At 37.2% G+C, this 14689-nt stretch overlaps 1 protein-coding gene across 2 annotated transcripts; it reads left to right on the top strand.

Moving 5' to 3' along the window:
* The first annotated feature begins 224 nt into the window (after positions 1-224).
* On the top strand, positions 225-10414 carry LOC137405733 (cyclin-I-like). 2 transcript variants are annotated; one of them, XM_068092107.1, is made up of 7 exons: positions 225-511; positions 804-916; positions 1067-1201; positions 1343-1558; positions 4660-4890; positions 6199-6392; positions 9744-10414. In XM_068092107.1, the coding sequence occupies exons 2-7, from the start codon at positions 806-808 to the stop codon at positions 9811-9813; spliced, it is 957 nt and encodes a 318-aa protein (XP_067948208.1). In that variant the 5' UTR covers positions 225-511; positions 804-805; the 3' UTR covers positions 9814-10414. The 2 variants fall into 2 exon arrangements, with proteins under 2 accessions (XP_067948208.1, XP_067948207.1); XM_068092106.1 differs by having other exon boundaries at positions 792-916.
* Positions 10415-14689: the final 4275 nt, after the last annotated feature.

The raw sequence follows: 14689 nt of genomic DNA, 5'->3' as shown, positions 1-14689 counted from the left end.
TTTAACGTGCTCTTACATTTATTAATAATTAATGTGTTATTTATAAAAAAAATATGTTGTTGCAAAACAATTATTTTAAGCACTTGAAATATATTAAGATAAACCGAAAGTGAATGAAATAGTCCAATGAACGTAAAGAATTTTTATGTGACCTGAATATCACGCGCGCGAATGAATATTAGTAAACATCGGGTCGTTTCGCCTCGAATTGTAAATCTAGTTACTCACGGGATGCGATAGGTTTTTCCTGTTTTCGAATTTCATCCATCGTTTTATCTAGAATGTTTCAGCAATATCGATTTAAGTAGTCGTCACACCTAGTTCAATGGTAGAAGAATTTGGTGCTAATAACAGCCGCTGTGTGGCACAGGTGCTATTTCATAAATCAGGAGGAAAACTTATGCGATCTGATGATTGCGGTTTCAAGGTTTTGTTGCCTAGACTGAAGAGAAAAGTGTTCAACAAAAAATCGGATAGAAACGCATCTTTTGTTGTAGTTAGTTTGTTACAGGTTAGTCACTAGCTAATCATTTATATATGTTGTCTACCTGTTTGATACATTATAGGTTTTAACATACTTGATACGCTAAATTAGAATATATAGTTGTCAGCTAGAATATAACTTAACCAAACGGTCAGGTTAACGTACTTCCTATTTATTTAACACGAAGATAAAAACGTTAGTGACATGACCATGGCAATGCAATCTTCGTTTTATGGTTATGTTCCTTTCAAAATTTGTTTTTATGACGTTGAACTCTAATTGGCAAAATACACTGTTTTATGTTCAGTGTTAACAACAGGAATGAAAATGCCCGTGTCTAATGAACACATGGTGAAAATGCTTGAGGATGCCATTATAAAAGAAAAAGCTCATTGGAAAGCGTTAGACCTGACGGAACCAACTTGTAAAGGGGTTAGTTGTCATCTTTCCTATTTTCATTCTACAGCATTAATAAAACAAGCAATGTATTTGTGGCTACTTTGAATAAATGTTATTACCAGATACTGTATTGTTCGGTATCCTCTTTGTTAGCATTTGTTTATTTTTTTATTGTTACTAAAGGGTGCCGGAGTAGGCTATGAACATAGATCTGATATTGTGGAATGGCTCTCTCTGGTAGCACACAAGTTCCAGTTTTACCCCGAGGCTCTCTCTCTTGCAGTTTCTGTGCTGGATAAATTTCTTACTTGCATGAAAGTGAGTCTTATATTTTACATTGCTACGGCATTCTTTTTGACTATTAATTATTGTTTTTATCAGTTGGTGGAGCTTTTCTTTTTATGTTCCTTGAGCATCTTTTACTTAACTTTTCTGCAAACTGTATCTTATTTGCTGCAGGTACAGACTAAGTACTTGAAGTGTGTAGCTTTGGCTTGCCTTTATATCGCTTGCAAGATCACGGAAGAAGATGAAGTTGTTCCTCATATAGCTGACTTGGTCACACAGTCGTCAGCCTACTGCAGGGCTGATGACATAGTCAGAATGGAGCGTCTTATTCTCAACAAGCTGGCTTGGGATGTAAATCTTGCAACATCTCTTCATTTTTTGCAAGTGGTAAGAACTTGTACATTTTTTCGTTGCAGTTTATCACTGATCAATCATTGCTTAGTGAAATTAACTCAATTGCATGCAGCTCGGCTTGTGTTGAACCCCTGTTGAACCATCTTCGCCGATCGTAACTCCTTGGCACCGTTTATCTTTCCCATAATCCATTGTTCAATGACGCATTCACAGCTGATCGGTACTATTAAGCTCTACAGGAAGAAAAAATGATGAAGTATTAACACCGATACCTTATTGAATGGGTCGTTTGATATAGATTACTTGTCTGTAGGTGCGCTTATGAACGGTAGCATAGCAACGAATGATGACGACTGTGTCAGGGCAAATCTGCACTTCGTTTAGACTTGTTTGATTATAGTCTAGGCATTTGTTTTTATCTAACATCTCTCAGCAGTTTTACTTAAGGACAATTAATTCCCTAGCTCCAATGATCAAAGGTTGGGCCAATCACTATAACAATGAGATAAGATTAAAAGTGTCCTTTCTTCCAATAGCAATAACTTTCTCACTTGTGGATTAAAGCTGAACTTTTACCTTTGCCAGAGAGAGTGAGGCTGCCTGATATTTGGCACAATATCAAGGCTTCTATAGTGAAGCTTGTAGTAAACTGGATAATTCTCTTTAGTTCATTCACATATTTAAGTCATTATATTATGTAACATCTGCTACCGCTATGAGTTAGTCAGCCATGAGAAGAGCTAGTCAACTTTGCTACCACTACAATCGCTAGCGAAACTATCATGGTATTTAACCCGCAGTTTGATAAATTTTTAATGTTATCTATTTTATAAAAACAATCTGTATTACTTTCTGTAGAGATTGTCTCTAAATGTGTTAAACTCGCATTGGTCTTATTGGCCCTTGTTGATGAACATTGTAATAAACAGTGTGAGCGAGGAATGCCTGTCGGAAAATGCAGACATTGTTGTAGTTAAACGTCTGCGAACACTGGTCCCTCCTAATAGATTGAGGTTCATCATTTTATCATTCCTTATAGCGTTACCAGTCTATCCATCATTTTTTCTTACGTCATCACCTTGTTTGCACATGCGTTCGTCCACAAAAACGCCGCCATCTTTGTAGAAAACGATCGTCATTCTCTTGATTAATAGTATTTTTCGGTGATGTTTTGATACTAAAATAAAAAATTTGCAAACAAAAGAATTGTTTGCAATAATTAATTGCAAAAGCTTTGTGTTTTTAACGATAAAAGTTGTCTATAAAGATGGCAGACAACGATAGAATGACATCACAAAAAAATGAAGAATTCAATATTTACGTTCATATTTCAAAAGAAAATTCCTAAGTATTCCACTAGAAATATTCCACTAGAAATATTCCACTAGTATTCTTATGACTCAATTAGCTTGAGAGAAAATGAGAAAGGTACTACTGCAATGAGTTGAGTCTCGGTAAGGCTTGTCCTACATGCTACTAGCCATTGGACTAAACTGTAATAAGCTTCAGAGCTGCCTGTCACGCACCACTAGTTATAATGTAAATATAAGCTCGCAGGAGTACCCGAGCTTAACCCTTCTTGTCACACCCTCAGCTTACTCTAGAGACTTGAATGCATCTGTAATCTGATAGCTGAAGGCCTCTTTACTACAACTGTCTCCTAATAAGCTTATCCAGAGCTGACATGCGCAGCAAGTGCTTCTTGTTGGGATTAGGTTTAGTGCTGTGATTTTTGTTGGCAAGCGCTTGACATGAGCAGGTGTGCCTGGACGCTAGGATCCATATCACATCATAGATGTTCCCTGGCACACAGTGATTCTCCAGCTGATCTCTTACAGCTGGTCAGTTGTTGCCAGAAAGTTCATGTGATCGCTTGCTCAATACATGGTTAGATGAGGAAAATCCTCTGACGATGCCAAATCAGTTTGATCATGAAAATGCTCTCATTTCCTTGAGTGGTGTCAGATTTTGTGTTTACCATTGGAAATAGTTCCTTTCCATGGTCATGATGAGTCAGCTTATGGAATGTGGGCCTATGAAATCTGTTGATAATATACTCACTGAGATAACATGTCCTAGTTATTCCCTCGTCTCTTTCAGCCGCTCACAAGAACATCGTTAAACGATTATTTTAGGACAGAGAATATAAATCAGTGTTTGAAGATGCTAATGATCGCCAGGGTTATGAACTGCTAACCACTCCCATAGAAATGCTTGTCATATTTACATTGGCTTGATCAGTTGTCATGGCGATACATTAGCTTTTTTCATTAGCTTCACATTCCAGAGGTGTTTCATTTGTAGGTCAGTTATTTTTGTACAGCCAAAAGCAAAACGGACGTAGGTGCACAGCTGGTCGATACAATAGCCTTTCCTAGAACCGGACAGTGCATGACGTGATAAGACTTGCAAATTGTTCTTACGCTGCTGTGTCAGCATTTTTTAAATTAGTGCGATCGATAACATCGATGTTATCACAGAGCTCTTCAACCCATTGATGCGTCGCAACAAACTTATCTATGCGCTAGATTAAGTTTCATTGTTCTCCCGTCAGTTGTCACGTTATTGAAGATGGCCACTGCAGTCTGCTTTACATTAATCAATACTTGAGTCGGTACATGGGGGTCTCTGAACGGGTGTTTCAATAACAGCATCGCTGCTAGAATGGGAATGCATAGCATTATCATGAAGATATCATGTCTTTGTCATCATCGTGTCACGCATCGGGCAAGGTCCAAATGCGTGGGTCTAATGCTGTATGGAAGCCTGCACGCAGAGCATGTATATATAGAATGCATTAGCAAAATTAACTCTCGCAACTATATTTAATACATCACAAATGAATCCACAATTTATAAATATGGCTTTGAAACCCGTTTTGGAGAGCAAAGACAACATTAAGTATAGACCTATTCGCTGCATTTGATGTGTAGATTCATCAAAATATGTACGATATATGAATATTCACCATTAGAGGTTCTTGTAGATACTGATACTGTGTTATTTACAAAAGTCTATAGATTGCATATTAGTCTTGCAAAACATGTTTTTACCAAATATGTTGCCAATGTCTAGATAGTTTTACTACTAGTGGATTCTCATCTATGCATAACGGCATCGCTTTGCGGTTGTAGAGCCACGCCCTGCTTCTGGCTGAGAACTTTGGCCTCCTCTCTACTGTGAAAAACATAACCCCAACCATACAGCTAAACTTTCTCACTCAAAAACTCCAACTATGCATGACGTCTCGAGAGTTTTGTCAGTGGAGTCCGTCGCTGATTGCCGTCTCTCTTATCAGCCTTGAACTTGAGCAATTCAGGCCGGACTGGTTACCTCTAACACTCTCCCTTCTCAAGAGACTAAAGGTTAGCGGGTGCATTCTATGTCTGCTTCCTCTCTTCGGAAACTGAAATTATTTGTTCAAAAGAATTATCGGTTGTTAAAAGCTTTTATCTGTAAACGTGACGGGTACAATCTAAAGGAACTATCCACGTTAGGCAGTCGATAAATCGGTGCGTGTAATGAAAAGGTTGACGAGGGAATATTGTCGGAAAATTATCTGTCCTACATGTATATTCCAGCTAAAGCAGACATAGTTAACGATATCCCATGTTTGATTTGTATGCCGAAACTCATTACATACTTTAGCCAGTACACTTATAATAACATACTATATTTCATTTAACTCTCATTCAAGCTCAAAGATTCAAAGACAAATTTTTAAATTAGATAGCATTAAAATAAATACATTGATTACTAATATGTAAAATGTAAGTTATGCACGAATAATACAGTAGTAATCAATGAAAGGAAGTCTGAATTGCCGTTTTGCAGACCAGTAAATAAGTTGTAGCCTCGGGCAATACAGGAAATGGGTGATACATAGGTGAAGGTGATGATATGGAGCTAGTTTAACCTAAACAACGTTTAATTAGCTTCACTTGTAGCATTTGTTTTTGTTTGATATTTTTAATGTTTCGCATCGGTGTGTTTAATGCATACCTCTTCTGGCGCCATCACTAGATCGTGATTGTTCAGAGTTGCTAATTTATTCGCGACGAGCACACTTTTCACATTTCTGAAAAGTTACTGAGAGCAATAAGTTTGTCATTATTTACAATTTTCTGTCTCCAAAAACGGCGTGTGAACCATGACTTTCTTGACCAATAGACAGCAAGGAAAGGGTCAACCGTGTTGGAAATTCCTTTTTCTTACGGAGTATCATGGGAAAAGGTCAACAAGTTTGGTGGTTCAGTGTAGGAATAAATAGAAATGTTTGTTTCCTTAAGCGCAGTGAAGTGTTCATCAGTGTAGCTAGTTCCTTTCTGGCGGAGGCACCAATGTACAGGGATGTCAGGTGTGGTGCTGGAAATGGCCCTGTTTGAATCATAGCTGCACTTCCGTCACTCATGCATTTTGTCAACAGTTAATCGGCTCGGCCAAACCGGTCTGAGCTGTGGTTAGGAATGAAAGTCCTTTCTCTGCTTGATTACCCATAATTTTGGCTATAACAATGAGGCCTTTGAAAGTCTTTAGGAAACATGTCGGTCAAGCGAGGTGTAAATGTTATTGATTCTTACTCAGTCACAGACTAAAGTACGGCAACCTAACCCGTAGCTACATAACAACCTGTCTCACCCTGTCACATTCTTTCCTTCGGTCATTTGTTACAGAAATTCTCTTTCTCCGAGCTAATTAGCTGTCGAGAAGGCCTGTCAGCGCACCTGATGCATTTGGTTGAGCAGGCGCAAGAGGATCGAAGAGAAAACTATAGTCGGCAGCATAAGAGAACCCGGCATCACACAAATATGAGAAGTAAAAGGAAGATGACGGAGCTTCCTCTGGACCAAGATGACATATACTCGAGGTTCGTTGCTCTGACCATTATTGTAATAGTATAAACAGTTGCTGAAACAATATGATGTAGCCAAGGGAAGGATTGGAATAGCATACGCTGTTGCCCTTTATTTCTGTGTGTGCGTGCGTGTGTGTATTTTATATCATCAATTAGTAGAAATATAACATTAAGCAAAATAAAGATATAGATATAATATCGATTAGGTTGAACAAAATAATGAAGCTCAGTTCCTATTGTTAAGGCATGATGAGACCCACATGCGCAGTAGCACTGCGGCTAGTCTAGGCGCTGGGCCCACAAGAATTGGCACACTCAAACGGCAGGTCTGAATTAATCTAGGCTTAACAAATGGCTTTCAACTTTAACTCCAAAGTTGGTAAATGCAGAGGTTTTGCGTAAGTCTATTGGAAGACTGTTCCATTGTGATGGTAGGGCCTACTCTGTATTCGATTGTTTTTTTACCTGAAGCAGGATGAAATAATGGTAAAGGTAGATTGGTTTTTTAAAATTTGTAAAATATTGTGAAGTAACTTTGATTTCACTCTATCCATTTCTCTTTTGGTGTCTGATAGAATCTTCCGATCTTGTGACAGAACCTTCTCAACATTTTTTGTTTTTCTAAGTATTTTTAAAAATTTATCTGTTCTGCTCTATTAACAAATATTTTGATGAAAAATGGCAGTTGAGGATTTTCTATACCTGCTGCTGTTCATGTTAATGTCTGATTTAAAACTAGCTGGCATGTGTGACCCCTGTGACCCAGCGGCAGCAAAAATATATAATACAAAAAGCCATGAATGTCTACACTTTCATGACATCTTTCACTTCCCTTTCATCTCACTTTGTGGATTGGATACGGATCCGGTAGGGGTGGTTGAGTACTCGTCGTGTTCAGTCATTCGTCTCTAACTATGAGTTCCTAGAGTGGCCAGCAAACATTGAATATGTTACACTCTATACAAAACTGTGTTCATTTGGCAGTTATTTGGAAACTAGCAGATGTGCCCTACTTAAAACAATAGAACTGTTTTGTCGATGCCTCTCCAGTTGTTGTAACAACAAATATCACGTCTATACCTTTTTCTGCTTTAGAACCTGAGTAAACATCCTTCGTCGTCTACCAAAATACATTATCTAAATACAGCCACCCTCCAACTATCTTCTTCTCATCTGTCTTTTCAAGGTTTTCCTCATTGGCTCATTCAAGTGATAGGCGGGTTTTTTGAATGTTTGCTATTATTGATTCCTTAGCCCATCTGCTCTGTTACCGATACATAGTATTATGCAGGTAAATTTGACCGCTAGAAGCATTCATTGTAGTAGAGGTATAAATTAATTATGAGTTCCAATGGTGGGAGGGCTGTTCCAATGGTGGGAGGGCTGAAAATTAAATTTGGTAACAATACAGGTTGTAAAGCTCTCAGGAAAATGAGGTATAAAGATGGTTTTTGTCGTCACAAAAGCGTCACAAGAAATGACAAAGCTGTCCTGTGGTAGTCTCAAAAGGAGACGTCAGATGATGCTTGGTTTATCAAGGTTCACAACCTGAGCATAACTCTGTGTTACACTCGTGTTCCGATCATCTAATGCAGGGGTGTCAAACTCATTTTCACCGAGGGCCACATCAGCGTAATGGCTGTCCTCAAAGGGCCAGATGTAACTTATAATTGTAATGAAATGTAATCGAATAATATAAAATAACTTAAACTAGTCTTTGATATTAAATAACTCTGACTTTATTACTTAAAGTTGCAAACAGAACAGTTGCACAGCAAAACATGCAGAACACTTGTTTTCGAAAAAAAATCAGAAAAGTTACACAATACCCATCAACATGGGCATACTTTCAGTAAAATCAAAAATTGTGAGCTGCTAAGAACATGAATTTGTTGGCATACACACATTAAATCTGCAAACACTAAATAATTGCAACAGCAGCAACACAAAATCAATATGTAAGCAGCAAAAAATCAAAAAATTATTTGCTATTTGCTGAAACAAAGTTAGACTTGCACCAAAGAAATTACAAAATATACAGTGTTTGACTAAAATTAGTAATTTATTACATACAATACAAAATTATGAATATTATTTATACATGTACAGTTAGTCATGAACATGAAAATCACGAAACTATAATTTCGAATTTTTCCTCGCGAGTATTATCTTCATAGCATAGCAAATCTACATCCCAATATAACTCAAATAAACTGTCATAAACATGTTTCAAACAATAACATTATGTTCAGTAACTCTGTTCTTGACTTTTCAGACTTCAGGGGCCGCTCTAAGAATGAATATGATCCTATCGAGATTGAATGATAACTTTTGTCTGACTACGGTTGACAGCCTAAAAAGTGCATTTTTATTCGAGTGTAACGATGCAAATTGACAAAATTAAAAGTTAGTAAAAACTTTGAAACATTAAAAATAATGTTTTGATTTGATTTATGCAGTTTTCACTGTCTTACCCTTTCTGAATCTGCATCTTTACTTCTGGAGTTGAAAAAAATTGATCGCGAACGATAAATTTTAAAGTGAAAGCGATGATTTTCGGTTCAGTAGATGTCGCAATGGGTGTAGTAATTTAGTTATAACTTTTGCCAGAGAGATCATTGAGGTATATATGTACGTTTGTTTGATTGGCCAGAAAAATTTTTTCTGACTACTCAAAATTATTCTTATGTAATGTAAAAATAACAACACAAGGAATAGATAAATTTCAGAGGCAAGATAACTCGCGTTGGTGTGCCTAGCAACGTTATAAATACGGGAGAATGAGTGGGGCGAATGAGTAATTAAGCCCTCGCGGGCCACATAAAATGAGGTGGCGGGCCACATGTGGCCCGCGGGCCATGCGTTTGACACCTGTGATCTAATGGAATGGCTAGTAACAAGACTCTCCAGTCTTAACCTTGCTATCAAGGTTATAAACCAAGCATCATCGACAAATCAATAGACGTTACTTGAGCTCTCTTTCGTTCTATCTAACCCGCTGATGTCTTCTTAAATATGACAATTTGTTAAGTGTTTGGAGAGAAGTCCTTATATCTAGTTTCATAATAGGTCGGGTTTGTTCATCTTTTTATTTGGTAGCTTCCAAAAGTGGTCGCAGTTGTTCATGTTTGTTGTGAATCCATGAAGCATTTCCTCTCTCATTTTATGCAGGCGCCAAGACATGTCCGATTTCTCATATATCGTCAGATTCCGCTAGCTTTAGGGCCTAATTATTCAAATGAGTCGTGTCATTCCACTTCTTAGCATCCTTCCTCTCACATAATGAGAACTAGAACAGAGACCCTCCCCTAGCCATACACTGTGAATGGTTGGTAACGCTTTTCTATGTCATCTGTTTCACAGTATAAAGAATCTATACAGCGAAGGAGGAATCGGAGGAGAGAGTTGTACCAAACTAGAACATGAAGAATAGCGCGGGTCGGTTGCGGACGTCCCATCTTTTAGCAATGCATGTCATAATTTATGTCTTATTTTCTAACCTTTGTTTACGTAATAACACAAGATAGATGCGAAGACTGAATTGTCTCCTCACGCCTACCTCTAGATATGACAATTATATTCTATTTTTGTCACTACAGAGTATTATATTCTAGAATGTTCTTATCTAAAGTGATCTCTCATCACAGTATCTGAAGAGTATCAACATTACTTTTTAAAGTTCGCACATATTTTTTATTAGTTTGGTCCGTAGCTAGCGTATTTTTTGCATTTATTATTTTATTTATCAAATATTTATTAATTAACTACAGGCTGTTTAAGATTGTCCAAAAGGCTCCAGTACGCATGTTCTGATAGACATCAGTAATATTTTCTTTTTTTTAAAGTTGTATAATATTTTTGTATCTTGTCACCTCAGACAAAGTCTATTTTTTGGTTGTTTTGCTTTTAATCGTCCAAAATTGTGAGCTTTTGAACAATCAATTCGGACAAGATATAAGTAAATTTTTGATACTGTCACTCTTTGTCTCTAAATGTTTTTAACTGGAGGTAAATATCAAATACAAACCCCCTGCAGCAAATATGGTGTTATTATTATAGCTTGATGTGCTGTGAAAGGTGCCTAATGGCTGCAAAACCTTCTTCCCGTCAGTGATGGCAGGCTAGGCCTAGTCCAGCTTAGTGTTGCATTTCTAATGCCTTTATTGGTGGCGATCTGTGCTCACAGTTGTTAATCACAATTCCTTACAACCAGAGCATAACTCTGCGTTACGTTACACTCGTGTTCCGTTCATTTAATGGAATGGCTAGTAACAATACTCTCGAGTCTTAACCTTGCTAAATTCTTCTATAGAAGCTAGAAATCTACATAATTGCTGCATTGTTAGTATTGTCACGCTTTAGAAAAGATAGGACTCGATCCACATTTACAACGCAAACCTGTCATGATGTAGTTTCATGTAACGATGACCATAGCAACTGTCGCTAGGTAAAACAGTAACTTCTGTTGCAGACATGGAAACAGCAAGCAAAACTTCACAGACTTCTTGTAAGTGTACAGTTTTTTGGGCGGTTGCCAGGACTGACATCTAGTATATCTATAGGGTATGCTAGTTTACTATCTTCTAGGACTATGTAAAGAGGCCCCACAGTCTTACATATTCCAACACTAAATGACCTACTAAACTTGAATAAGCTTGTTTCATTTTTATCAAACAATTATTTAGAAGCAGGCAATTTCAATCATGAAACCATGGGAGACAATTACCAACTGGGAGGAATCTACAATGAATTGAGTGAGTGCATCAGAAATTTATAAAAGAAAATTAAATTAATTAAAATTAAAAGTGATTTTTAAGCTTTAAACAAGCTGACAAACAGTTTGCTAGACGAAATGTATCAAACAGAGAACACACTGAACAGCATAACTCATGCATTGAAGGAGGTCAAGGTGAAATTACTAACTATTAAGAAGATCGGTCAACTTGTCACAAAGGTAAGTACTATAAAAAGTAAATAATTAATGCTAATGAAATGCTGCCTTGCCTAAGTTGACCCTTTATATTCACCCACAATGCTGCAGTCAGTGTTAAACGTAATAGATAACTACCAGGGTTGTGACCATTATGAAAAACAATTGTGTTGGCAGGTACCATAGATATATAAACCATAGGTATAAACCACATATATATAAACCATAGGATATATAAACATAGGTTTATATATTTATGGCAGATACTCACTGATGCCCAATTATAAAATGCATTGCAGTAGATTTTTGCCAGGATGTCTATGTAGTTGCATTAGCAGTAGTAAGCATATCACAGCCATGAAGTATAATTGTATAATGTACTTTTACTACTACGCAGTACAACTATTTTTAATACACGGTAAGCAGTGTTGTTGCAGTGGTGGTAGTGCTTATTGCACAGCGTGCATTGCTGGATGCAGTGGAAATGTTGCTAGTGTGCATTTCACGGTGCTTAAAGGTTGACTTGCAACAAAATTCACATTACAGTTATTTGGTATCATAAGATTCACCATGTTGTGTTGTAGGTGCAAAATATATGGGAATGTGATTACAAGCTCTTAAAAGCTAAAAAACGGTTAAAAGTTTTATATTGAGCTTTTTATTGGCCTTTCAATTCACGTGAGAACATCACGTGACAAGACGATAACCAAACTGTAATGACTACGTCAGAGAAATAAACAGATTCCAATCTACGGCGGCTTTTCGTTTTTGAGCTTTTAAGAGCTTGTAATCATATTTCCACATATTTTGCACCTACAACGCAGCAGAGTAAGACATGGTGAATCTTTTGATATCAAATAACTGTAATGTGAATTTTGTTGCGAGTCAACCTTTAAGCACCGTGAAATGCACCTTTAAAAGAGGCCAACCTTTAATGCAGTAGCAACTTTTGCATTACACTGTACATTTCCGTAAAAACCCATCAGAGAATCAAGTATTGAGCTGACTCTCTGATACAAGTACAACACACACAATTGCAATATGTAAATGCTGTGAGTATGAGTGGGCAAACAAATTGATCACAACTAACAAGGAACATTAAAATGAACATCTATTATGGTTTTAACATATAATGGTATTGAGAATACAATACACTGACCCCAATTTTATCAAAATGGAATTTCGAAATGATATGTGAGTTAGAACGCAATTTGATGAGCTTGCTTAAGATAGCATCTGACAATACGGTACAGGTGCTTGGAAAGCCAGCAATGTCAGTTGATCTTAATGTGCAGTTGGTTGCTGAACACATGAAGTTTCATGTTTTGAAAAAGGGCATTTGTGCTATGCATTTGGTGTCTGGTTTTTGGTAACGCTTCATGGAACTACATGAATGCTCAGTAAATGACAGTGGACAATGTGCAGTAGGGTCGCAGTGAATGTCTAGTGCGTATTAGTTAGTTGTAATGCACAGCGAAATTTCTGCATACTGCACTCCGGCGATGCCGTGTAGTTCTTTTTGTGTCACACCCCTGATAACTATTCGGCTAATAGTAGTAATAAGCTAATAAAAGGGCCTTAGAAATGTAGCCTAGTGATTTATGGTAAAATAATAGAGTTGGGCGCAGTGCCTGTCATTCCATCAAAATAGACAGTTTCTAGGGCTACCTGATATCAAGAGGGGAACACAATGATCTAGCTGTACATAAGATTATAGTGATTTATGAAAATATAATAGAGCTGTCCGCTTTTGCCTATTGCTCTAAGCTTAACTAATGATTCCATGTGTTATTCATAGTAACAGAATAACAAAGCGGTCCAGGAATATGTATAAAGTGGAAACAAGGATATAGTGATTAATTAAATAGTAAAGTTGGTCAACTTTTCTGTAGTTATGAGGTTTACTATCCGTAATTCTCTGTAGAATTATTATAATCAATCATCTGCTAGTATGTTTATTTCTGTGCCTACTTTAGTATTCAGTGTGATGTCTCCATACTATGTCTCTTATTCCTATGTAGCTGTTATAACGCTAGCCTGACAGTAAGTGGGGTGAGTCAGGGGGGGTAGCTCTGTCAAGTGTATACTAATAGCTGGGGGTGGTCAATGTACTTCCCTGCATAGTTCCAGCTAAAATACCTGAAAAAACAGCTGAACAATGTCAAATTAACACAAGCATGATGCTGCTAAAATAGCTGCAATGGGATGCTGCCAGAATAGCTGGAGTAGGGTGCTGCCAGTATAACTGGAGTAGAATGCTGCCAGGATAATTGTAATAGAACGCTGTCAGGATAATTGTAGTAGAATGCTGTTTTCACAAGCTTCACTATAGGCCATGACAACAAGCAAATACCTGCCAAAAAAGTTAAATAGGACAACCTTGGAAGTCATGAACCAAGGATAAATTTTTAAGTTGTCCATGTAAATGAGCTTTTAATAGTATTAATGTTAGACAGTGGAGGTTGACCAGCTTTATCTTGTCTCTTGTAATAACGCAGGCAGGCGTATTATTGTGTCTATTTGTTTCCACTACTTATTCTTCATAAAAATGGCTTCTGGTCATCACCAAAACTGCTTTACAAACTACTAAAACTATTAATATTCTCAGATGGCACGTTCAACCCCCACCCCTTGTTTTAGATGTTATCTGTAACGACATCAGAAGAACACAGGCTCGTGACAACTGATGAAAGTGTCTGGAGTTAAACAAAAACTATCAGTAGAGTGCAATACTGAGAACAAACAGTCGCTGAGGGTTTCAACATGGTTGTTATGCAAAAATGTAAATATTGTGGTTGCCACAAATGGCTTGACACGGATTGCATCATTCCATTCACTGATGTAAACATAAAGTATAATCTTGTACATATTAGCATACTTTTATACAAAGCAGCGTCTGCCTTGTTTACTATAATATTCTACTATCATTTATTTACAGTTTGCTTTATATGCGCAATAATGAAATATATAAACAGCTATAGTAAACATTGTGTGTTATCGGAATTGGTTCCATCCACCACCTGTTTACTTGTGTCAGGGTTCGCATGCAGCTAGTATATTGACACCTCTCAGTGTCACATTCTACCTAACTCCCTCAGAGATAATATAATGATATTCTGTAATTAGCTTCTTTCTCCCGTGTGTCTGGCGCTGACTCCTGAGGCTATTTTTGATTTAACCAATAAAAGGCTACCTCCTTACTCCTGTGAAGGTCATCTACTAGAAGCGTATGTATTGAAGTCACAAAATACGCTATAAACTGGTTGGCTGTTTCTTTGACAAAAATTTAGTCGACAAAGATTCTATCATAAACCATTTCTTGGCATCGTAGCTGTCATGATAGAACCAGGACATTACAGCCAAAGTAAACATCATTCTT

The sequence above is a fragment of the Watersipora subatra genome, chromosome 10 (genome assembly GCF_963576615.1).
Source record: "Watersipora subatra chromosome 10, tzWatSuba1.1, whole genome shotgun sequence".
In the NCBI taxonomy this organism is placed as follows: Eukaryota; Metazoa; Bryozoa; class Gymnolaemata; order Cheilostomatida; family Watersiporidae; genus Watersipora; species Watersipora subatra.
This window is presented reverse-complemented; position numbering and strand designations above follow the sequence as displayed.